The sequence below is a fragment of the Phacochoerus africanus genome, chromosome 1 (genome assembly GCF_016906955.1).
Source record: "Phacochoerus africanus isolate WHEZ1 chromosome 1, ROS_Pafr_v1, whole genome shotgun sequence".
Taxonomy (NCBI): Eukaryota; Metazoa; Chordata; class Mammalia; order Artiodactyla; family Suidae; genus Phacochoerus; species Phacochoerus africanus.
The window spans coordinates 162,294,511-162,321,196 of NC_062544.1; the positions used below are offsets into that span (position 1 = coordinate 162,294,511).

The 26,686-nt window shown below is 45.2% G+C and overlaps 1 protein-coding gene across 1 annotated transcript in view; it reads left to right on the forward strand.

Moving 5' to 3' along the window:
- Positions 1-4,043: 4,043 nt before the first annotated feature.
- Positions 4,044-26,686, forward strand: part of LOC125129161 (uncharacterized) — a 30,270-nt gene continuing 7,627 nt past the window's right edge. The window contains exons 1-2 of the mRNA XM_047783566.1: positions 4,044-4,686; positions 15,464-15,702. Coding sequence (XP_047639522.1) covers positions 4,565-4,686; positions 15,464-15,702 — 361 coding nt within the window. The 5' untranslated portion in view covers positions 4,044-4,564. The remainder of the gene's footprint in view (positions 4,687-15,463; positions 15,703-26,686) is intronic.

Sequence of the window (26,686 nt, forward strand, 5' to 3'; positions counted from 1 at the left end):
TAAGTAAAACTGGAACCTTAGGTTATAGGGAGGAGGCTACCCAACCACAAGGAATGATTCTCTCTTATAGATGTTCATGTTTCTAGCATTTCCAAGAAAGTAGGATCATCTTATAATGGGTTGTTTTAGCCTGGGTCCTTCTGAAAAGCAGAGTCTGAGAAAAAAAAAGTGTAGGTGTTCAATAGGGAAAGTGGTCCCAAGGAGCAGAGGTGAAAGATAGGGAGGGAGAGAGGAGAGGAGAAAGCCAGAGTGAAGATGCATGTTGAGCTGACCATGGAGACAGGCTACTCCAGTGGCAGGACCTCCCAGAAGCCTTATGAAATGTGTCTCCTCACTGGTCCTCTGGGGAATGGAGGGGTACATTCATTCCTCGGCTCTGTCCACAGCTGTCTGTCCCATGCTTCTGGGGGGAAAATGCATGAACAGGTCCATGTGAGCATCCAAGAAGCTCTCGGAGGGGAAGCAAGAGAAGGAGGTGCTGTTAGATCAAAGCCTGCATGGGCCTGGGCACCACAGTAGCTGGGAAAAGACAAAAGGCCAAGAGGTCTGGAAGTGGGGAGTTCCCGTCATGGCTCAGTGGTAACCAACCCAACTAATATCCATGAGGATGGGGTTTGATCCCTGGCCTCACTCAGTGGGTTAAGGATCCGGTGTTGCCGTGAGCTGTAGTGTGGGTCGCAGATGTGGCTTGGATACCACGTTGCTATGTCTGTGGCTGTGGTGTAGGCTGGCAGCTGTGGCTCTGGATTCAGCCCTCTAGCCTGGGAACTTCCATATGCCATGGCTACAGCCCTAAAAAGACAAAAAAAAAAAAAAAAGGACTGGAAGTGGAGCAGACAATGTGTGGGGTGTGAGATCAGGCCAGCATTCCCTGAGTGCGTGAATGTTCCAGGCGCTGTGCTATGTTTTATATGCATAACTTTGTCTCATCCTTACAGCAACCCTGTGGCTTAGAAATCATCGTTATCACCTCTCATTTCGAGGAAAGAAATGGAGAGATCACTCACCAAGCCTTCACAGGCAGGAAGTGACAGAACTGGGAGTCAAACCTGACTGTCCCCTGAGCCCTCAATGGGGATCACTGCACCGTTATATTAAACATTCTTCCCATGGCCCACATGACATGTGTGAGCGCTTACTGATATGCACTAAATACATCCTCAGTATTTCTGCCCCATACGGAATGTCAGTGCAAATCAAATCATGCCACTCTTTGGCCCTCCACTGCCTTCTAGAGCAAATGCAAGCTCCCGAAGGTGATTCACCAAGCTCTTCACACTCTAGCCCCCACTAACCTCTCCAGCTTTATTATTTGCAACAGTACAAGACTAAAGGGTTGTCCGCAGATGGTAATTGTCGATGCATTTTTTGCATCCCTGGGAGAGAGGAAAAGGGGTTCAAATCACCATGTGGGATGTCAACTTTAGAGTCTCTGCAAAGAGCCACCCCCCATCCCCAACCAGCAAGCCTCCCCAGAACCTAGCAACCCATAGTCCTTCACCCTCTTCCCTTCCCCCCATCCATGTCCCCTCCCCCCATAGCCCAGAAAAGGAAAATGTTTTGAAAGTACACAGAGTTCAAATCCAGTTCTATATCACTCCCTAGCTATGAGGCCTCAGGCAAGATATCAAATCTCTCTCAGCCTCAAGTTCCTCATCTGTTAAGCCAGCATGACACCTCCCGAGGGAGAGTGTACATAAAGCCCGGGGTACATGGGGCGCCTCTACAATGGGAGCCTGCATGACTGTCCCCCCTCAGGCTTTCTTTACTGTGCTGAGTCACCAAAACAAGCTGGAACCACGAAGTGTCCCTGCCCATTTTTTTTTAAGCCAGGAAGCCCACCTGGAAGCACAATATCATGCTCTAAGCATAACTGGGAGCTATAACTCCCCAAGCTCATGTACTTCTCTTTGAGGTAAAAAATTTAAATCTTCTGAGTCCTGCCTTTGTGCCAGGGCCGAATTTGACACATTATATAAACATCTCAATTATTCCTCAAGGGAAAGGCAGCTCACTGCTCATCCTTTCCTTGTGTTTCCTTCATTATCAATGTCTAACCTCCCTCTTCCTGCTTTAGTTAGAGTTGCTGTCCATTGCAGAAGCAGCAGCTGACCCCAGAGTTCAGCAAAGGAATGGAGGTCTTAGGCCATTGGTCTGGTACCTCCTTGGCTCTTACAGGCATGGAAGGAGAAGTAGCCTGGGAAGTGACACCTTGACAGAGGACAGATCCTACTTTCAGTGGCTGTTTTAGGGAGCTGCTCCTTTCCATGCTCCTGGGATCGATTGGTGAAGCAGTTCTCCTCCAACCCCCACCCCACCCCTGGCCAGTGCTCAGTGCTGGCATGACCTTGGCTGCAGTGCCCAGGAAAGGAAAGTCCTTCTGGTGGGTAGCTGGCTGCTTCCTCCTAGCTTGGAACCAAGTGTGTCTTGGATAGGCACGCTCCAAATGACAAGTCCTTTCAGAAGCTGGCCAGAGACTGGGCTTCCACAAGCCTGAAGCTGTGCTGTGTACCTGTGAAGGGACGCCCTCTAGTGGTAACTCCGTCTGGCCCCTTTTCTGCAGTTTTTCTTCTTTCCCTCTTCCCCTCACCAGATGAGGCCTCTTTCCCCAAACTGAAGCTCCCTCTGGTGGCCTAGGAGTCAACGCTTCTCTTGCACCTGCAGCCTACTGCCTTCAAGATGTAACAGGTGGAGACACACTGTCTCCAGATGGTCTCACCCCAATTGCCCTTTTGTCTACTGATAAAACAGCTGTTTAGCAGTCTCCTATCTGGCCCCCTGATAGATAGACCATTAAATTGACCTTCTGACTGATAGATCCTGATGGACTACTGTCTGAAAAATTAGTTCTGAGTAACTAACTGGCTGGTTGTTTGATTTAGCTTCTAAATCACAAATCAAAGACAGATTGACCTATTGTCCTTCTAACTGACCTACTAAGTAAGCCTAAATAACTAAACACTTGAAAGCTTGAACTACCTGCCTGGTTGACTCTCCTACTAACCATTTAGTGGTTAGGACTGACTTTGCCCAGCAGAAGTCTAGCAAGACTGACAGCCTGGCTCCTTAACTAGGGATAACAGTTGGATGGGAGGAAAGGCTGCACCTTCCCTATACCCTGATTCCTCTTCAGGTTTGGGGGCCTCCTCTCCAGAGCTACCTGAAGGCCGCAGAGGGGCAACCAGGAAAAAGACCTTCTGATTTATTTCTAGTGAGCGTCTTAGCTAAGCCTCCACAGGTGGATTTCAATTTTGTTCTCCAAACAGTGTGGATATAAAAGATGTGTGTTATCTGGAAGAGGGTTCACAGTTTTCACTGAATTCTCAAAAGAATCCAACACACACATGTATCTTCGGTACTACTGCTCTGGGAAGACCTCAGCATATGTATTTAGATAAGCAAAGTCCTTACCTAAATTCAAGCCCCATTTCTCTCTCACATTAGGTCAAGGTGGCAGGAAGGTTAACTAGGAAGAGTTAGAGAGTTGAAGAGGACATGTACGTAGCAGGGTGGAAGGAAAAAGGCTGAGCTGTGGGTGAAGTTTCTGGAAAGAGGCCGGAAGATAGTGTGTGTCCTTTTGGTTTGCAGGCTACACTAAGCCCAAGATGGTGGCACCCTCAGCTCTGGGCAGAGGCTCTTTGTGCTGAGATTTACTAAGGTATTAAGATTACATTTACTAAGGCCTTTGTTTGGGGTAGGGAGTATGTGTGAGCATGTGATTATGAGTAGCTACGTGGCTGTGTGTATTTACACACACTGGTGTACTCACAAGGTGGATATATGCATGAATGTCCTTTGGGTCAGAGTGCAGATGAATAGTTTCATGAATGAATTTGCTCACTCGTGGACCCCTCCAGTCTTGGGGGCGGGGTTGAAACGGATTCTGAAAAAGAATTTCACAAGTAATAATATATACTGACACACCAGTGGCCCACATCAGAAATCTGGGAATCTTCGATTCTTCACCCTCCTTGAGCCCGCATCAATCCGTCAGTCCACTGCCAGCATCGGCTCCCATCACTGCTCCCTGGACTACTACTCGGTCTTCAATGCCCTCCCCTCGCGAATCCTCTAAACCCCAACCACAGTGACCTTAAAAAATGAAGTCAGGATAGCAACGCGCCCCATCTGAAACAGACAACAGATTTACACGATCAGCGGATAATGCCCATCTCCTCTGTGTGATTCGAGGATTCCTTCAGGTCCCTAGCCTGCTCACTGGGAACTGTGCTCTCTCAAGGCCCCGGGTTTTTAAACACGTAGCCCCGTGCCTGGTCCTACGCCACATTCCAAAGTTTCGGCTGTAATGCTTCGTCCTCTCAGCTTTTACGCGCTGCTCCTACACTCAGCATCTCAGAGATTATCACTTGCCGCTGTAATTGCCCAATTACAACTGGCAATTGTGATCGACCGAGGGCCCAAGTCCGTCTATCACGTCCCACCTCGGGACCCCGCCCCACCGGAGAAAGCCTGAACGGCCGCAGATCAGAAACCCGCCACACACAAACTCACATGTTTCCTTCCCGCGCGGTGGGGCACTGGAAGCTGTGCTGTGAAGACGGAAATGCACATGCGCATACGGACCAGTAGGGACTACGATTCCCAGAACCCTCCTGACCGAGACTCTATTTCCCAGAAAGCGCCGCGCCCCCCCCTCCGGAACTGCGCTCAAAAGCGGAAGTTAGGGTGAGTCTGGTGCTGGAGTTCGTTTCTGAAAGAGTGGAACTGTGCGCGGTTTTGCGCATTGTCTACCTCCAGAGGTCGTTTGTGAGTCAGAGAAACCGGGACTTTTGAAGGCAGGGACCTGGCGACAGGGCTTCAGTGCATTGTTCTGTTCCCTCTGGTGCGCACAACCAGGCCTGCTGCAGTCTTGTCGCCCTCCCGCCCCTTGGTGCTGTCTCCCTACCTCTGGGCGTTTCTGGGAATGGAGGCCGATGACTAGACGGTCTCGGGTACCCCTATTCCCAACTCTGCATTGCCTGTCTTCCACTAAGAAGTGAAGGCCTTAGCTTTAAGGGCATTACCCATAGGGTTCCCCGTGTGGATCCCACAGCTCTTTTGCTTCTTCCAGCAGTAGCTGCAGGAGTTGAAACTGTGGGCAGTGAGACAGATGTGGACAGTAGCAGGGAGGTGAGAGGTCTGTGGTTCCTGACTGGCTGTCCTGGTTCCCAAGAAGATAATGTATTTTGGCCCCAGCCCTATGGCTATATGGGACCTGTCCAGCACATGTCCTTTAATAATTGGATTCTGGAAAAAAATCAGCCTCCTTCCTCAGACCCTGCGGTCCCAACCTCATCTCTCAGATCCCACCAAAGCCTCTTTGGGCCCCAATGCTTATTTTCACTTTTCCCCTTGGAGGTCACTTAGAGCACCTGGCTAGAAATGGGAGCAACAGTGGGATTGGGATAGACATAGGGGGTCTGGAGCATTTGGAGGGAAGGAGGAAAATAGAAGGGAGGGAAAGGACTGAGAAGGAGCTGTAAAATATTCGAGACAGAGTTACAGAAGCAAAATAGGAGGGTTAGCATGAAGGCCTTGGGAAATGAGAGGAAATGAGGCCCACCATTACTGTGTATCTCAAAAGACAGAACTATATGTATCCATAAGCAGGCAGATGAAGAATACATTTTATAGAGTTTCAGGCAAGGAAATCTTCCTTGATGAAAGGCAGGGGTCTGTCAGATGGATTACCTCATGCTGGTCATGAAATTTCAGAGTGACTGAATAAAGGTCACATTCCTGGGAGAGGCCAAAACTGCACTTAGGTTAAGTATTAAGTCCATGGAGTTCCCGTCGTGGCGTAGTGGTTAATGAATCCGACTAGGAACCATGAGGTTGCGGGTTTGATCCCTGCCCTTGCTCAGTGGGTTAACGATCTGGCGTTGTGGTGAGCTGTGCTGTAGGTCGCAGATGCGGCTCGGATCCCGCATTGCTGTGGCTCTGGCGTAGGCTGGCAGCTACAGCTCCGATTGGACCCCTAGTCTGGGAACCTCCATATGCCATGGGAGCGGACCAAGAAATGGCAAAAAGACAAAAAAAAAATGTATTAAGTCCTGGTTTGCTGACATGAGCCTTAGCAACAGTAACTCCATTTGGACGCTGTTTTTTCTTCTTTTAACAGAATGTCCTTAATGAAAGCTTTAAAAAATATTCATTTTACTCAATTTTGAACCTTGGGTACCTGTCCTTTTGTTATTCTGTGTGATAGAATGGGAAGTATACATCAAGCAAGTCTCCTGCGTTCTAAATTACTGTATTTGTCTTGAGGAGAAGTGTTAGGAAATGTAGTCAGGTTCTCAGTCTTTCAACCCCTGTACAGTTGTGTAAGAATGTGCCACGGGCCTAGAACATTTCCTTGCAAAGATAAAAAGAGCTATCATATCCTATGCTGGGTATATATCTTTGTTTGGGAATATCTTTCCCACTTGCAGACTGGATGTGTACTTCTTTGTTCTGCTTGAGCATGTGTGTCATATGGCGCCTGACCAAACCTGCTGCTGTATCTGTTCCTAGAGGGAAGGAAGTGAGGTATTTTACTTGTGGGACAAGAAGCATGCATACAGATCTGCTGGCTGTGGGGGAAATCACCATTGAAGCTGATCTTGCTCTTTGTCTTGGAGAGTAGGGAGTAAAGCGTTGTTCCGCCTAGTGCCTGTATGAGTGGTGTCTTTCTAGCACCTCCAACACTTGCAAACCATGAAGTAGGTTGATACCCTGGGGCTGCTACTCTGGTGGCAGGCATTGTATACCCATTGCTATCCTCCTTGTGGTAGGACTCCTGCCCTGGAGGTGGCAATAGGTGTCACTTGCTTGGCAAAAAGCAATTCTTTGCTTCTTTGATTTGCTAGGTGTACTAGATGCTCCTCTGATAAATACTTCTTTTACTTGAGTAACTGGATAACAGAGATTTTTAAGACTTAGGTATCTGATAGACATTTCTAGAAGATGAAAAAGCCAGCTTGTCACTTTAAGGGGAACAATTTACATTATTCATTCCCAGTGATAAAATTTGGTCTTTCAAGCAAAAATTAGAATTTTGAAAAATCTATCTACCATATATCTTGACAGCTTCACACACTTAAAGGATTCTTCTGATGAGCTTGATGGTGATATTGGCAAATGTGACTTCTTGAATATATCGAATAATAAAATGTGTCAACATTTAGAAGATCTGCAAAGCTCAGTATATTAGATGCATGTTGTTGCATAACAAATTATTGGAAAACATAGTGGTTTAAAACAACAACTATTTATGATCTCACAGTTTCTGTGTCAAGAATTTGGGAGCGACTTATACAGGTGGTTCTGACTTAGGGTTTCAGCTACAGTTGCAGACCAGATGTCTGCCTCTAGAGGCTGCAGTCATCCAAAGGCATGCCTGGAGCTAGACTGCCTGCTTCTAAGATAACGCACTCATGGCTGTTGGCAGGAGACTCTGTTTCGCATCACATGGACCTCTCCACAGGGCTTTGTGTGTTCTCATAACATGGCAGCTTACTTCCCCCAGAGCAAGTGATCCGAGAGAGGCAACAAGATTGAAGCCCCAGTGTCTTTTATGATCTACCCTCATAAGTCACAGTCTGTAATTTCTACCATATTCTACTCATCAGAACCTAGTCATATGTACAGCCGCTACTCAAAAAGAGGGAAATTAAGCTCCACCTCCTAAAGGAAGGAGTACCAAAGAATATGTGGACATATTTTAATAGCACTACATTTAGTGAATTGATATTTTCCAAATGTCCAATACACGATATTACAAAACCATGATGCATGGGTTAAAAAAAAAATTACATTCCAATTATAAGATAGCCCAATGGATTTTTTGGTCAGATTTTTGTTTTTTCTATTATAGTTGATTTTTAATGTAACAGAGTATGAAAAGCTCATTGATGTGGTTTTAGATTCCACATTGCTACCAAGAAGCTATGATTTGTTGAGTTTTGGTGCAGCGTCAAAAGGTGAATCTCCAAAAATATCTGAAAAGGCTATTAAGATAATCCCCTCATTTTCAACTGCTTATCTCTGAGGCCAAAGTTTCTTCATATAGTTCATCCAAAACAACATTAGAACAGACTGGAATACAGAAGCAGATATGAGAATCCAACCCTCTTCTTTTAAGCCAGACAGATTTGCAAAAATGTGAAACAGTGCAACTCTTCTAATTACTTTTTGTTTTGGAAAATATATTTTTCTTAAAAAGTGTGTGTGTTGACAAGTATTGGATTTATTACTATAATTTTAAAGTGAATTAAATATTTTTTTTGTCTTTTTTTTTGTTGTTGTTGTTGTTGCTATTTCTTGGGCCACTCCCGCGGCACATGGAGGTTCCCAGGCTAGGGGTTGAATCGGAGCTGCAGCCACCGGCCTACGCCACAGCCACAGCCACAGCAACTCGGGATTTGAGTGGCATCTGCTACCTACACCACAGCTCATGGCAACACTGGATCTTTAACCCCCTGAGTGAGACCAGGGATCAAACCTCCATCTTTGTGGATGCTAGTTGGACTCGATAACTGCTGAGCCACAGCAGGAACTTCTCCTCAGTAATTTTTAAGAGTGTATGGGGGTCCTGAGACCAAAGAGTTTGAAAACCACTGTCTAAGCAATCACAATAGTCCTGTCACCCTTGAAATGGCATGTTCAGGTGTGGGCATGTGGTGCAGTTCTGGCCAAAATGAAATATGAAGTGAGGTGTTGGTGTTGTGTTCAGTTTTCAGCTCAGGGTATTAAATGAAAATATACATAGGAAAAGGGATTGGTGGAGTTCTCGTTCTTAAGCTAGATGAATATGTGATGTTTATTCACCTTTATCTCATACATATTCAATTATTTTCTGTGTGAGATATTTTATAACAAAAAATTTAAAAGAATGCATGGAAGAGAAGATTCCCCTTCCTCTATGTAAGCATTGTGTCTGTTTTGCAGCATATTCATCTGGTATATTGGCCCCAACTGTGCACTGTTGGGCTCTCAGGAATTCTGTGAGCCTTTCATGGCTCTTTGAGTCTGTGTCAACAACATATTTGTAATATTTGACTTGTAACCTGAGAGTCCCATACCTCTTGCCACATGTGCAGTCTCACCACATTCACAAGGCCGTCAGTTCAAGCTGTACAAAGTCCCTCATAAAAAGACCTTCTCTGCTCTGGCTCAGTCCCCTCTCCCCTAAGATCAGGCAGGATGCCAATATTTATCACACTTCTGCCAAGTTCTCTCACCTGAAGCCCTCATAGGACTAGATATCTACTGGGCTCGCCAGCCCACCAGTTCTGTAAACCACTGCACACCAAATCCACTTTAGACCCCTTTAGAACTTGCATGAGCACTTTCTAAGTGGAACCCTCAACAGGCACAAAGGCAGGCTAACTACACTGTGGTTGAGTGAGTGGTCCCTCTCCCACTGTGGTCATCGGTGAGTTTCCCCCAGTCTTACAGCACGTGTGGAGCTCTGAAACCATGATTTCTGGGTTTCTCCTACCTCTTCTCTTAATGTAACTTACTCAGAAATTTGTAAGTCAGTTAGTAAATTGGAGAATTAAACAATCCAATTAACAAGTTTGAGCAGATACCCTAGCAAAATCCAGGCTTGGCTATCATGGGTGAAGGAAGAATGATTATTGGGCAGGCACCACAAATGTCTGCTACAGTTATCTACAAATATATGTGTATTTTAAACCTTTCCAAAATAAAATGTGTTTCTGTGCGACTACAAAAGAAAATGATTAAAGGTAATGAATAAGAAGGGGAAATAGACATATAAAACTAAGAAAAGCATTTTGAGGTATTGAGACAGATATGCTGGTAAAGGAAGCAGATCCACTTGCTGAAATCCAGTTTACTGATCAACAGACCATATTTACTTGCTGCTTTTGCCTATTTATAAAGTTTACAGCAGTTCATACTGGATGGATTATTTTTTCTGCATCTGTGGCATATGGAAGTTTCCCCAGCCAGAGACTGAACCCATGCTGCAGTTGCAGCCTGCACCACAGCTGAAGCAACGCTGGATCCTTAACCTGCTGCACCACACACAAGAACTCCCTGGACGGAATTTTTTAAACAGCCTTTGAACATTTCTGAAAAATCTTTGTTGGCCAGTGTTCCAATGTATCTGCCTGATTATTGAGTCTGTCACAGTCCAGTTAGTTAGAAGAGAAGGGTGAGTTCCCGTTGTGGCTCAGTGGTTAACGAATCTGACTAGGAACCATGACGTTGCGGGTTCGATCCCTGCCCTTGCTCAGTGGGTTAAGGACCCGGTATTGCCGTGAGCAGTGGTGTAGGTCACACGTGGCTCAGATCCCGCATTGTTGTGGCTCTGGTGTAGGCTGGCAGCTACAGCTCTGATTAGACCCCTAGCCTGGGAACCTCCATATGCCACAAGTGTGGCCCTAGAAAAGACAAAAGGACACACACACACACACACACACAAAAGGGACATCTAGGAGAAAATAGTCGTGATATATAAAAGATTAATAGCCCAAATATGTAAATCAATAAGAAAAAGGCAAACTAATTGAAAAAATGGACAAAGAATATGAACAGGCAATCTGCAGATTCAAAGATACAATTGACCAAAAAACATCTGACAAGGTTCTCAACATTATTGGTAATCAAGGAAATACAAGATAAGGAGTTCCGGTCGTGGCTCAGCAAAAACAAACCTGACTGGTATCCATGAAGACACCGGTTTGATTCCTGGCCTCGCTCAATGGGTTAAGGATCTGGCATTGCCATGAGCAGTGGTGTAGGTCGCAGACGCAGCTCGGATCTGGTGTTGCTGTGGCTGTGGTGTAGGCCGGTAGCTATAGCTCCAATTCAGTCCCTAGTCTGGGAACCTCTATGTGCCTTGATGTGGCCCTAAAAAGCCAAAAAAAAAAAAAGATAAAACAGCAGGAATATGTTTATTTTCACAACATATTATCAGATGGTTAAAAAAGAGTAATAGGGGGAGTTCCCTGGTAGCCCAGCAGATTAATGATCTGACATTGTCACTGATGTGGCTCTGGTTACATGTGTGGCACTGGTTTGATCCTTGGCCCAGGAACTTTTGCATGTCAAGGGTGCAGAAAAAAAAAAAAAAAAAGAAAGAAAAAGGAATGAATTCCCTCTGTGGCATAGTGTTTTAAGAATCCATTTGCAACAGCTCAGGTAGCTGCAGAGGTGTGAGTTTGATCCCTAGCCCTGAGCAGTGGGTTAAAGGATCTGGTGTTGCCACAACTGTGGCATGAGTTGCAGCTGTTAGATTCAATTGCTGGCCCGGGAATTTCCATATTCCATGGAAACAGCCATTAAAAAAAGTTGAAGGGAGTAACAGGTTTGATGAAGGTGTGTCTGACATCAAGCCTTTCCAGAGAATTCAGTGTTGATGTGAGTATAAATTGATACGGCCAACAAGCACATGAAAAGATGCTCAACATCACTTATTAGAGAAATGCAAATCAAAACTACCATGAGATACCACTTCACACCAGTCAGAATAGCCATCATTAATAAGTCCACAGATGACAAGTGCTGGAGAGAGTGTGGAGAAAAGGGAACCTTCCTTCGCTGTTGGTGGGGATGTAAGCTGGTACAACCATTATGGAGAACAGTATGGAGGTACCTTAGAAATCTATACATAGAACTACTGTATGACCCAGCAACCCCACTCTTGGGCATATATCCGGAGAAAACTTTTCCTTGAAAAAACACATGCACCTGCATGTTCATTGCAGCACTATTCACAATAGCCAAGACATGGAAACAACCTAAATGTCCATTGACAGATGAATGGATTGAGAAGATGTATATATACACAATGGAATACTACTCAGCCATAAAAACAAAATAATGCCATTTGCAGCAACATGGATGGAACTAGAGAATCTTCATACTAAGTGAAGTAAGTCAGAAAGAGAAGACAAGTACCATATGATATCACTTATATCTGGAATCTGTGACACAAATGAACCTTTCCACAGAAAATAAACTCGTGGACTTGGAGAACATACTTGTGGTTGCTGAGGGGGAGGGAGTGGGGTGGACTGGGAATCTGGGGTTAAGAGATGCAAACTATTGCCTTTGGAATGGATATGAGATCATGCTGTATAGCACTAGTCACTTGTGATGGAGCATGATGGAGGATAATGTGAGAAAAAATGTATATCTATGTGAGTGTGTGTGACTGGGTCACTTTGCTGTACAGTAGAAAATTGTCAGAACACTGTAAACCAACTATAATAGAAAAAAATCATTATAAAAAAACAAGGTATGGAATTTTTAAAGCACCTATTTGAGGTAGTAGAGGTGGCTAGGAAACAGTGGGAGGGGCTAGGGAATGACCTAGTGGGAGGGACTAAAGGACAGGTGTGTGAGGGGAACGATCTATGGGACTGGGAGTGATTTGGCGGGACTGGAATTGATGGGTGAGGGGGAAAGCACCCAGGGTTTGGAGGAACCAAAAGGTACTGGAAAGGACTGGGGGAAGTGAGAACAAAGGGCGGGGGAAGACTGAGACAAATTAGAAACAACTGAAGAAACTTGATAAGCGGGAGGGGAAGGGGTGGAATGGGAAGGGCTAGGAAGGTAAAATGGAAACAACTTTCAGTGAATTGACCCAGAACCACTGGCAACAGGACCTGAGAACACCAAGCAAGGCCCCTGTGGAAGAAGGAGGTTTGCAGCAAACAGGAAACACTACTTTTCAGAGCGCTACTGCTAACTGTGCCTTGCAGAAGTTCTTTCACTTCCTCTTGTCCTGGTTCTGTTATTACATTGTAGTTTGCCTCTAAAGCAACCGAGATCTTTGAAGTCTCCTTTGGCTGGCAGTCAAAGGTTTGTATGTTTCCCATGTGATCCTAAGGTACAAAATAGGCATCTCAGCTGCCTCTAGTAGAAACTTCCTCTGTCACTCTTTTTTTTTAAATAAAAATTTTAATTTTTTAATGTTTTGTTGAAATATAGTTGATTTACAAGGTTGTGATAATTTCTGCTGTACAACAAAGCGGTTCAGTTCTACATGTACGCACATCTATTCTCTTTCAGATCCTTTCCCCACATAGATTATCACAGACATCGGGTACAGTTCCCTGTGCTAATCAGCAGGTCCCAGTTGGCCAATCATTCCTTATACCTCAGTGTGCATATGCCAATCCCAAACCCCCAGTCCGTCCCTCAGCCCCCACAACCTGTCCCCCTGGCAACTGTATGTTTTTCAGTTTCTGTTCTACAAAGAAGATCATTTGGGGTTTCCATCGTGGTGCAGTGGAAACAAATCTGACTGGGAACCATGAGGTTTCGGGTTTGATCCATGGCCTTGCTCAGTGGGTTAAGGATGCGGCGATGCCATGAGCTGAGGTGTAGGTTGCAGATGTGGCTCGGATCCTGCATTGCTGTGGCTCTTGCATAGGCCGGCAGCTACAGCTCCAATTAGACCCCTAGCCTGGGAACCTCCATGTGCTGCCAGTGTGGCCCTAAAAAGACAAAAGACAAACAAAACAAATAAGATCATTTGTATCCTTTTTTTTATATTCTATATGTAAGTAATATCATATGATGTTTGTCTTTGACTGTCTAACTTCACTAGTATAATTTCTAGGTCCAACCATGTTGCTACAAATGGCATTATCTTGTCCTTTTTTATCACTGAGTAGTATTCCATTGTATATATGTACCACATCTTCTTTATCCAATCCTCTGTTGATGGACATTTAGGTTGCTTTCATTTCTTGGCTATTGTAAATCTTAAAACTCAGGAAGTTGCTTCAGATCCTGGCAGGTCATGAGGGAGGGCTCTTTCTGCAATAGATTGTAGGTATGCATAAGGAGGTGCAGATCCCAAGACTCTTTCTCTTCTCTTTTTGTTTGAGGCAGTCATTTTTTTTTGTCTTTTTTTTGCTATTTCTTGGGCTGCTCCCGCGGCATATGGAGGTTCCCAGGCTAGGGGTCGAATCGGAGCTGCAGCCACCGGCCTACGCCAGAGCCACAGCAACGCGGGAGCCGAGCCGCGTCTGTGACCTACACCACAGCTCACGGCAACGCCGGATCGTTAACCCACTGAGCAAGGGCAGGGACCGAACCCGCAACCTCATGGTTCCTAGTCGGATTCGTTAACCACTGCGCCACGACGGGAACTCCTGAGGCAGTCATTCTTTTAGGAAGTAGAGGGCTCTGTGGTCCCTGGCTTTCTCTGTGGTTCATGCCATTTTTCCACACAGTGAATTGCAGGGCAGCCAGACAGCAAAAATCTTCGGGATGTGGGGAAGTGGGGTTATGGGCTGAATCATATCCTTCCAATTTCATGTATTAAAGACCTGTTACTTCAGAATGTGACTGTATTTGGAGACGGGGCCCTTAAAAGGGGGATTAAGTTAAATGAGACTATTAGAATGGGTCCGAATCCAACCTGACTGGTTTTATTAAAAAAGTAAATTTGGACACACAAGAGATACACCAAGGATGTGCACATAACAGAGAAAACACAGCAAGAGGGTAGCCATCTGGAGGCCTGAGTTTAGACGGGCCTGAGCCTGAAGATATTGGTGGTGACAGGGTCTCACTAGGCTGAGAGAATGATAAAAGAGGGCGACAGGAGTTCCCGTCGTGGCACAGTGGTTAACGAATCCGACTAGGAACCATGAGGTTGCGGGTTCGGTCCCTGTCCTTGCTCAGTGGGTTAACGATCCGGCGTTGCCGTGAGCTGTGGTGTAGGTCGCAGACGCGGCTCGGATCCTGCGTTGCTGTGGCTCTGGCATAGGCTGGCAGCTATAGCTCCGATTCGACCCCTAGCCTGGGAACCTCCATATGCCGCAAGAGCGGCCCACGAAATAGCAAAAAGACCAAAAAAAAAAAAAAAAAAAAAGAGGGCGACAACCTCAGACTAGGGAAAGGATGAGGGAGTAGGTGACAGCCTGTTCCACTGGAAGGTTCTTTGGGCCCTGCCATGGCAAAAGATCTAGCCAAGTTCAACAGACTCAGGTTTCAATATTGCCTTTTCCTTTGTATGCTTCCTACCTAAATTCTAGCCCACTGTTCACTGTGCCTCCAGGAGGCTCCAGCATTTCAGGGTGGTGCTCACCCCTATAACCTTAGCACCATCATCTAGAACAGTGGTACTCAACAAGTATTTGCTGAATGGATCCGCAGATGTATGTATGGGTAGATGAATGTGTATATGAATCTATCTGTGTCCAGGATACAGAGCCTGCTCCCACTTCCCAAGCAGTTCGTGTTTCTCTCTGTGGTCAGTCCATTTCTCCTTCTACCTGCCCCCAGTGGCTCTAAAAGCCCTTAGTCATTTGGTTCAGATGCCCTGGCTTTGGAGACCAGCTACTTATTAACTAAACCGTTGCACCACCCGCTCTTATAGCCTTAAATTAATTTGGGTTAATTCTTAACTGTTTCCTTTCTGTTCATGTGTCATTTAATGGTTTGCCTTTATCTGATTTTCCCCAATTTCCTGTGCATTTGTGGTTTTCGACAGGAGCTCTGTACCAGAGGCCTCATGCAGCCACACCAAACGAGTGTGGGCACCTAAGGTTTCTAAGAGGGTTCTCCTGCTGCTCTGGGTCTCATCTGATTGGTGTCCATCCACACATTCCCAGCCAAGGTTATTTATGCTAGAGGAGGAAGAATGCCCTCCCCAGAGTCAGTTCCTTGGGAAAAGAAGAGCTGTTGAGGCTCAAGCCTCCAAAGAAGAAAGAGTCTCTGCAACAGCTAAAGGTTGGTGACATACTTTTTCTCCAAGTCAGTGCAAGCTGTCCATATTTACTTTCTTTCCCATGGAATTTCATTAGTGTGTTTTGTCCAAATGACCTTTGGAATAAACAGTAAGGAAAAAAAATTTGATCAATAGAATAAGTTTCATGGGGGGACTGAGAATCTATTCATGATTGATTCTCAATGTATTAGCATAGTGCTGGACAGGAAGGTGCTTAATAAATGTTTGACAAAGGAAGGAGAGAGAAAGGGAGGGATTGGAGAATGGCATGAATGGAAAGCACGTAATGCATTATTCAGAAATAATATGATGATAACATAGTCGTGTTTTCAAAGCTGATTCATTGCACTCATTGACACCTAGAATCAATAAAACAAAGTCACTTTGCATGTTGAATAATGTATTTATAAAGATAAAATAACAGCAGAAAACTAAAAAGCAACAAAAAAGTACTCTTTGGAACTTAAGCATAAAGATAAACAGCAGTGGTCATATTTTAAGATAAATTCAAAAGTCTATAGTGTCATAGCCATTTGTTCTCTCTATGCCCCATTCTCCAGAGCAAATTAAAACACTACCCATTTATTTATGGGTAAATGCAAGCTGGACATAGAGGTAATAGAATTGACTGCAACTAGTCAGTTTGGTATTTAGAAAAGGCCAACTAATCAGAAACTGCATTGAAGAAATTTACAAATATCTAGGTTTCCTGCCGTTGAGAGGGATTAACCACACAGAAATTCAGCAAATGTTCAAACGTATTTAATTATATATCAAGGAAAAACATCTCAGTGCAGAAAAAGAAAAAGATTAAGGAAATTAACTTTTTTTTTTAAGTATAAGTCTTTCACTTCTTTGAGATCACACAAGCTACTCAGTTGAGGTCCAGAAAAATAGCTCTAAATGACAGGTATATGGCAAAAGAACACACACTGTGATGGAAGTAGAAGAGGAATAATTAAGATATATCATTTTTATAAAATCAAGATCTCAAAACTAAGGAATTGTTCCTTCAGCAGCTCAGCTAGTGACATGTATTAAAGTTCTCAATGTCAGGAGAAGTCACTATAATTTTATGCGATTTTAGTTTGGGGAAAATAAAATATAACCAAGGAGAAAAATCAAAAAACATTTCCAAGGCAAATTCAGAGAAAACTCCATTTTGACATCAGTCTTGCAAAGATTGTATTAATGAGGCATGTAGTTTGTTTTGAAGGGTACTTTCTTAGCTGCTGTGGGGTGTTCTCATAGCTATACTAAGATGATACAGGCTTTTTATGTGCCATAAATTTCACCTATGAAACTGACTAGTACAAGAGTTCAGTGGGTCCCAAACTTCAGCCAGTGATAATTTCTGTCACATCTTTTGCTACTTCTACTGCCATTTAACCTGGGTTTTTTTCTCCTATAAATCAAATTATTTTTTAATCTTAATATATTTTACAAGAAACGTAATGTGTATTACCAATCAAAATAGGCATTCTTTGGAAAAACATTTCAATAACAAGATAATAATAATCGTAATTTAAGACTATTTCGAAGCTAAATCAACGAGATAGATATATACTGGTAGAGAAGAAATTAGACTCCTTAGAGCTCATGGGAAAGAGTTTGGATAATTCATATGCTCAGACTACAGTTTGCTTTTTGTGGCTTTATTTAAGAAGCAAGTTAATGTTTACATGACATTGAACTTCAAAGTCCAGGCAATAAGGAGAAAAATAAAGTGAGAGAGAAAAACAGTTGGCTTGTCACTTCTTGCTTTTCCTCACCCTGCAGAGAGGCCCCAGGAGGCAGAAGCATGCAGACATTGGAAGGACCCAAACCAGGGGGTTCCTTATCTTACCAGGGTACAATACTTTTAAATTAAATTATAAAATGTTATCATGCCGAGATACAAATGCTATGTTTTCTAACTCACATGGTACTTATGCTTGCTGGAGTTTCCTTATGTCTTTTAAATAATAATCTTCTTTTCTACAGTCTTGGTGTAAAATTCTTTACCTTACTTCCTTTTTATGATGCATTCTCTGGCCATGTTGTGTGTCTTTGCTGTGATGCTCTTGGATTATAGGAGTGAGTACTGGCAATGGAACAAAGGAGGACATGATCTCTATCATACAACGAAGCAGCATCATTCTTTTCAAGTACTTGCTTTCTGATTCTTCCTCTTGTGGGGGATTTTCACTTATTCCTGACTTTTCAGTTAGGCCAGCCTCATCCATGACACCAGTAGGGTGGACAAGACATGAGCGCTTGCCACATGGGCCCCTGGACTAGACATCCTTCCAGGTTTGCCTCAAAGGGAACTTCCATTTCTGGAGGCAGCAGTAAACCAGTGCCTCCCTGGAGGGAAATCACTACTGCATTTTGACTGCATCACATGGTATTTTGAGGTGTTCATGGATACATTTAGAAATGTTAAATTCCGTAAAAGTTCCCTTTAAAGTTTGGCTCCATAGTTGACAGGTCTGTGTGTTCCTAAAAGAGTATCTGAAAGATAGGAAAGGAAGCTGGAGAGACGTCCTTCAAACGAAAAGGCCAGATGAGATTTAAAGAGCTAACTGCCTGCTCCCTCAAGGAGGGGGAACATAACTCTTCATTCCTTAAGGGGAGCTACACAGTACGACTTCCTTCCAAAGATCACACTGTGGAAGGTGAACTTTATAGTGGAGAGACCTGACCAACACGACCTCAGCCAGGTGATCAAGGTCACCATCAGCAGTGATACCTCATGTTGATGATTTGCACCTTGACATGATGTCATGAAAATGGCACTTTGCCTCTATGGTCTTCCTCTCTAAAACCTATAACCCCAGTCTAATAATGAGAAAAACATAAGATAAACACAAATTGAAGGAAGGCCTATAAATACCTGATCAGTAGTCTTCAAAACTGTCAAGGTCGGAGTTCCCTTGTGGGCAGCGGGTTAAGGATGTGGTGTTGTCACTTCAGCAGCTCAGCTTGCTGCTCTGGCCTGGATTTGACCCCTGGCCCAGGAACTTCTGCATGCTGTGGGTTCAGCCAAAAAAAAAACCCAAAAAAAACAAAAAATACAACAAAACTGTGAAGGTCATCAAAACAAGGAAAGTGTGAGAAACTATCACAGCCCAGAGAAGCCTCAGGAGGTATGATAACTAAATGTAATATGGTATCCTGAATGCTTTCTTAGAACCAAAAAAAAAAAAAAAAACGACATTACCTAAGAATTATGAAAATCTGAATAAAGTATGGACTTTAGTTAATAATAATGTATCACTATTGGTTCATTAGTTGTGACAAATGTACCACACTAAGGTAAGTTGTTAACAGTAGGGCTCTTTGTGATCTCCAGCACTTCCTGAAAATCCATGAGAAAGTATATAATCACATCAAGTTTAGGTGGTGCCTCTGGTGGCTGCTACCCCAAGATTAATGGGGACAGATTCTAGTTGTACAGTCTAGTGCTTGAAGTTACTTCCAGAGAGAGAAGCCAGGAGGAAAGGCAGGGATAAATCATTTAATATACACATTGGCTGATTGATTGATTGATTCATTCATTCACACACACACCCACAATGAAACAGTGGTCAACCTTCCCAGTCTCCATGGACTTCCCTGTGTCTATCCATCTTTGCAAGTGGTGTTTCTCACACACTTTCATGTGCCTGTGACCCTACAACTTTCTGTCCTCAGCTTCATCCACCACTTGCCATAATTCTCTCATCTGTGCATAGATTCACTTGCCTAAAGACATCCCCACATGCACTCTTCAAAACTGGCTGAACCCATGCTCTTTTAATCTTTCTTTTTGTGACTGATGCCACCACCCCCTCAGCCACCCAGGTCAAGAACCCACCCTGTGCTGAGCTATCCCTCAAAGCCACTCAGCTATGGAATTGTGCAGATTCTACCTCCTAAATATTTATCAGAGCTGAGCTCTTCTCTCCAACCTCAGAACCTTAGTTTGACTTCTTACTATGTCTCATCCCAGAGACAGCCTTAGCCCCCAACTACACTCCCACCTCAAGCCCACCCCACCACCCATTCAGCCCCCACTCCCCCCACACACAGTGGTCTCTACCACACAGACCTGACCTGCCACCCTGCCACTCCCCTGCCGACAGCCCTCCAAGATTCCCTGTCACCCCTGGCATGGAGGCCAGGTTCATCAGCCCGCTACACAAGCCCCTTTGTGAATTGCCTCATCTTGTCATTCTCCCCTCATCTCCTGCCATGTTCTCAAACTCAACTTCTGCTTCCACCAGACTACTTGGAAAACCCTTGCGCAGTTTCTTCCCATGTCCTCCTCCAACTTGGGTTTCAACATCCAACCCAAACTCTCTTTGGGAACGTTCTCTGAGCCTTCAAACCTGAGGCAAGCACCCTCAGGGATCCTCCTTAGAGGTCCAGTCCAGTTTCCCTTCCCCACCCCCACGCCCCTCCATTGTCCATACCTCAGGCATCATGCTCAGTCATACCGTGATTGGCTAAAGACTAAAAACACAGCAGTGAACCAAACCAAACAAAACACCCTTATTTCTTGGAGTGTTTACTCTTTGCACACTGCCTTTGATTTTCCCTCTCCCTCGGGAGATTGTGAAGGTGGGAACTGTTCTTATATGCATCTTAAATGCTTAGCATTGTATACAGAGCGTAATTGGTGCTCAAAAAATGCAGATGAATAGTCCATGTATGGAGGTCCCGGATGTTGTTCCTTCCATTCTTCGTGCCAACTCAAGGATAGGAGTTAGAAACATGCCTTCACCATGCTGAGGAAAAATAACTTGAATGCTCCCTCCACTCCATCCCCTCCCCAGTCCTCCCAACTTTGTTAATTTTATTTTCCTTGGAGCAGCGCAAGTTTAGTGGTATGTCTCCATGTCCTTCTCTGAGGGTGTCCACTTTCCTCTGGAGGGAACAATTTGTACACAACCAAAATATCGTAAGCGCTGGTGGTTTGTTTTCAATTCTAAGAATCAAGCTTTAGATGAAGCACAATCAATTCTATTTCTAGAACAGAACAAAGGCATTATGAACTTTGTCGCCATGTGATCAGGCAGTCCCGGGGCCAGAGCTTAGGGATGGGGTGAAGGAGCGCGGAAGCGGAAGGACACACAAATCGGGTTAGTTTCTTGCAAAAATGGGAAGTGTTGTGAAGCTGCCCTACACTTGTGTGTCTGTCAAGAACTAGAAATTTATCCTTAAACCTCTATTGCTTATTTTTATTGAACAGCCTTTGGTACTGAGATTTTTTTTTTTTTTAATTCAGGTGCACACTATTGTAAATTTAGAAAACTAGTTGGATTAGAGAACCAGTGAAAGGGAGATGGCATGCGTATTGCGGAAGAGAGCAGCACAGTCAACGAGAGGAGTTTACTCCTCACATGTGAGGGCGGATGTTGGGAAGTGGATAAGCCCAGTGTTGACTGCAGGCCAGTGCCCTCAGGGAGGTCTGACCTTCCCACCAGTGCTGAGTCACTGGCTGAACTGCGGTTGACATGCTCTCCTGACTGTAAGGTGCCCTCCTCTCAGCCCCCAGTGTGTCAGGAACAGACTCCTGGGAATTCAGCAGAGGTGCTGGGAAGTCCAGCACAGTCTCCTCCGGGAAAGCCTTCCTCCACCCGATTAGGGATGTGCAGTGCTGTCTGCCTTCCTCTTTGTCCCCTTTTCTGATGATGTCATTCTGGTCCATTCTGTTGGACAGAACCTAGCCTCTGGAACTCGAGGAGCAGGATGAGAGGGGAGCCAATGTAGCCCCTTGTCTGATGACCTTGTGCAAGATACTCAGACTCTATACCTCATTTCTCTCCCATCCTCCCCCTGTCTCTGGATTCTTGATTATGTAAGGGACACGGAGGCAGAGAGAGGTGGCCAGCCCAAATATGTTACGGCCAAACTATGTCTGGTGAGGGAACATCTTAAACCATCATCCCCAGGGAAGTTAGTAGCGTCAGGGCAGACAGAGTGCAGCCCTCACCCTTCCAGGATCCATTCATCACTATTGCTCATGCCTGTGTGTGCATGTCCTGTGTGGGTGTTTCACTGTGATGATCTTGGAGAGGTTTCAAGAGAAGGCCATTCTTCTCTGAATTCCTCTGGCTGTGTGTCATAAGCTGGAGCTGTAAGCCGAGGCTGGGCTCAGAGGGAGTTGGGGTGTTCCCCATTCCTGGATTTGGGCAGAAAGAGGAAGGTCTGAGAAGCACAAGAGCTAGTGGGAAACTGTTCTCACCAGCCCCTGCACAAGAGTCTGGAGATCATGTGTCCTTGCTGGAGAGGAATCTTCTGGGAAGACCTGTGAGCCAAGACCCCTGGAGTCCTTAGCTGGGTGACTTTACATGAGTCACCTCGCTGCTTGATGTGTGATGATTAAGTGGAGGTAATGCATTTTGCCTTTGTTGGTCACAAGGCATGTGTCCCTTTTAGGGGGAGGGTCAGCAGTGGAAAATGTGTCATCAAAGTTTCCCTCTGCTGACCCTTCTCTTTTCCTGAAGACATGTGAACAGCTTGACGTCTGGTTTTTGCTCTTATCTTGTTTTTCTTTTTCCTAATGTTTTTTTTTTCTCCTAAGTTGATTCTTTCAGAGCTCTTGATGGTCTCGGAAATGAGTTGAATTTTCCTAGCCTTTCATTCAAATTCTGACTCCTTCCATTTTCCCATTCCAAATGCCCTGTTCTCCAACCAGATTCATCAGCTAACCATCCCCTGGACACAGGACAGACATTTCCACCCTTGCTTGTGCTTCTCCTCCTATCTGGATGCACTCACCACTCCCACTCCTCAGATTTTACTCTGTCTTCATATGCAAATCTACAGAAACCCTGAGGAAGCCCTGCAATTTCTAGCCGGCCTCTCCTCCCTTCTCTAGGCCCTAAGTGTACTTGTGACACATTGTACTGGGCAGGACTCTGGTTGACGGCTGCTGGCATCTTAACTGCCCTGCCTCTCCTTTGTTTTGGGGATGTGTCTTTCACTTTGGTGAGTTTCCAGAGCACTTCCAGAGCTTGGGGCAGACTGTAGTATGTCTGTTATATGTAATGGGTGCTCCTTGATGTTTGCCTGAGATAAGGATGAAACAAGCTGCCGCCCTGAACAATGCACCTAATGTTTGTTCCCAGGGCCCTGGGGTTTTAGGGGAGCCTGTGGTTGCTAGTGGAGGAGGGGTGCAGAGAGAAGAAACCCAGAGCTCAGTAGGCTTGTGTCTCTTCTGTATGGAGGTTTCACATAATGTTAATTTTTTGTTTTTGTCTTTTTTTAGGGTTGCGCCCTTGGCATATGGAAGTTCTCAGGCCAGGGGTCAGACTGGAGCTGTAGCTGTCAGCCTATGCCACAGTCACAGCAACATGGGATCTGAGCCACATCAGCAACCTACACCACAGCTCATGGCAATGCTGGATCCTTTAACCCACTGAGCAAGACCAGGGATTGAACCCGCATCCTCATGGAAACTAGTCAGGTTCGTTACCATTGAGCCACAATGGGAACTCCTCGTGACATTAATTTTTTAAAAAATTCTGGGAGTTTCCACTGCTGTTCAGTGCGTTAAGGATTCAGCATGGCCTCAGCTGTAGCTCAGATTCAGTTCCTGGCCTGGGAACTTCCATATGCCGCAGGTGTTGCCAAAAAATTTTGTGTGTGTGCTGAAAATCTGAAAATAATTTTACCCCACTGTTATTATTTCCATACCTATTGTGATAAACTATAGGAAAAAATTCACGCCCACCATTGAAAAGTATGCCTGTAGCCCTGAGAAATTACCGGAAAAGGGATTTGACTTAAAAGGGTGGGCACTTTACAGAGAAACCAGGAAAAAAAGATCTAGCCTGTAAGAAAGGGACAAATGAACTTGCTGAAACCATCTGAATTCTAGAAGTTTGCATTTTGGGTCACCAGAGGTCACAACAAATGGAAACGCTGAAGTGAATGGTCCAAGCAGTTAGACCTTCTCTTCTATGCAGGCCTCTGAGGCCCCCGGGGGGTCGGCTTGAAGCCAGGCAGTGAAGCCTTATTTGGATGCTAAAGACAGAAAGGAGCAGACCAGCTCAGTGAGAGGGGCTGGGCAGTGTGAGGCAAGAGGCACAGGCGAGGAAGGCCAGGGGCAGCCACTCACCGGCTTGGTTACTCATCTCAGGCCTCCCTTACCCTGCTTCTCTCTGTTGGCTTCTGCTTGCAACCCCACTCCGTGTGCTTGAGGTGGCCACCAGAATCTAAAGGTCCTCCTGATACCAGAGCCTGCAGCCCTCTGACCAGTTGTCTCTCAGTTCACCTTGTAAGAGGGAAACTGGGGAGGGGTGACCAGAGGGTGACTGGGTGCAGTCTGTGCAGAGTAGAGGGGAAGGGTCTCCGGGGGGTCAGGATGTGTCACAGGATAGGCTGGCTGCAGCAGACCAGGGGTGCGGGGTACTGGACAGGCAGGCGGCCTGGTGCTCCCACAGGCACACCAACCCTCTGCTGCAGTTGAGCCCTCATATCCATTGTTCAAACACAGGAATGTTGCAGGGGGTAGTTTCATGTGAGAATCTTGCTTCCCCTGGAGACTGCAACCTCTTTTCCTCCCCCTAGTGTGGAATTTGCAGCACTGGATGAGGTCTGGGTCACCAGTCTCTCAGCTTTGACATCAGAGAAGTCAGAACACACGAGGCCTTCATACACAGTGCAGTGTCTTATGTGCAGGGTAGTGTCTGAAGCCAGCGTGTAAAATGAAAATACATGTAATCAAAATGTCTCTGGAAAATCCTTTAAATCCTCCATAAGGTATGGGACACATATGTCTCTCTGCAAGCCTGACACAGCCAGTTTTTGCTTTAGCACCAAAGCACACTGCATTTTTGGCTGACAACCAAGGGATGTGATTACTATGCATTCAGTGGCCATGTTTTATGAAAAAAATCTTCAAACATTAGATCCATTCTCAGTTACAAAGCTCCACAGGGAAATGCATGTTCTCTCTAAGGCACCTCCTCTTAGGAATGTGGGGAGGGGATAACCCACAACATAAAAACTTCCCCTTGCCCTGCCCTTCTCTTCCCCCAGCTCCTCAGCCCTGCCCTGCCCTCCCATCCCTCCCTCACTCCATCCTTCCTCTCTCCCTCCCCTTCTTCCTTTCTTCCTTCCTTCCCTCCCTCCCTTCCTCTCTTTCTTTCTTGACATCAAAATATATGGTTTCATTGACTTTAGTTTCTCCTGGGATGGGATGTCACTGTAAAAGTATAATAACTCTGGAGTTCCCATCTTGGATCACTAGCTAACAAATCTGATGAGCATCCATGAGGATGCAGGTTCAATCCCTGGACTTGCTCAGTGGGTTGATGATCTGGGGTTGCCGTGTGCTGTGGTGTAGTTCGCAGAAGCGACTTGGATCTGGTATTGCTGTGGCTGTGGCTGGCAGCTGTAGCTCCAATTCGATCCCTAGCCTGGGAACCTCCATATGCCGTGGGTGCGGCCCTAAAAAAAAAAAAAAAAAAAAAAGGATAGTACCTCTGTCTGTTCCACATTTGGCACTTAGGTATCTTTTCTCCACACAGGGATAAGGCACTCTCTGAGGCAGGAACAACGTCTTGTAGTTTGAACCATCTCCCTTGTACCTTTGCCAAGCCCAAGCATCACCAATCACCCTCTGCATGTATGATATCCCTCTGCACGTATGATGTCCTGCTTAGACATGCCTGGTTAACTGGTTGATTCCACCCTACCTGACAAGTGAACCTTATCTATGGAGAGGAAAAGCACATTCAAACAAAACACTTGGCTGATTTTGAACAATTAGCCAACAGTGGAAGGCTCATCCTTCAGGTCATTGTGCTACCTGTACACAGTCTAGTAGAGTGTTGCTTGGTGTGTGTCGTACAGACATGTCTCATCTACAACTTGAGATTTTCACTCAGCAATGTGTGTTGAAGATCTCTGTGTGTCACAACGTGTTGAAATGCCTCCTCTTTGGCAGTGGCCTACGGTATTTCACCGTGTCAACGGGCCTCTTAGCAGAAAGCAGCGAAGGAAATTATAATCCTAGACAAGGTGTGACCTGGGGTCCAGTCACAGGACCAGAATAGACAAAAGCTGAGGTCATTTTGAGTCATTGCCTCCAACCCTGCTGCTGTCCACAGAATAAGGTGCCTTGACTTGACTTTGGAAGTGGTCTCTCTAAGCCTAGCTACTCTGGCTGATGTATAAACTCAGCTCTCTGAGTCTCCTGCCCTGAAACGGATTCCTTTTTTTCTGTGCCTCTAGTGTGCCATTTTCCAGTAATAAGTTCTTGTTCTAAGAGTGAAGATTTGATGATCTCCTTTGTCCCTCAACCAAGTAATGCATAAAGAAGGATATTTACTTTTATGGGTAATTATAGGTCTATGAAGTGAGCGCTTAATATCAGGCACTTTCATCCCTTATCTCTGAGCCCTGCAATGTCCTTCACAATAGGTATTACTAGCTTCCCCACCCCCACCCTGCACCTGTGGCATGTGGAAGTTCCTGGGCCAAGGATCAAATGCAAGCCACAGCAGTGATAATGCCAAGTCCTTAATGCCTAGGCCACTAGGGGACTTTAAGTTCAATTTCACAGATGAAAAACCTGAGCTGTAGAAAGGTTAGACAATTTGCCCAAACTGTTCAGTTACTGAGTGGAGAGCCATGGCACAAACCCAGGGCTTGGCCTCAGATGATAAATTGTGATACCATCGATTTACTTATTTAGTCAACAGTATTTATTGAATGTCTGTAATGTGCTGGAAATTATACCAAGTGGCAGGAATACGGCAGTAAACAAAGCAGTAAACAAAGAGAGAATCTCTGTCTTCATCAAGCTAACATTTTAGTCAAGGCGGTGATTAAGTAAGCACACAGGAGTTCCTGTTGGGGCTCAGTGGGTTAAGAACCCAACATAGTGTCCGTAAGAATGTGGCTTTGATCCCTGACCTCACTCAGTGGGCTAAGAATCCAGGGTTGCCACAAGCTGAGGTGTAGGTCACAAATGTGGCTGGGATCCAGCATTGTGTGGCTGTGGTACAG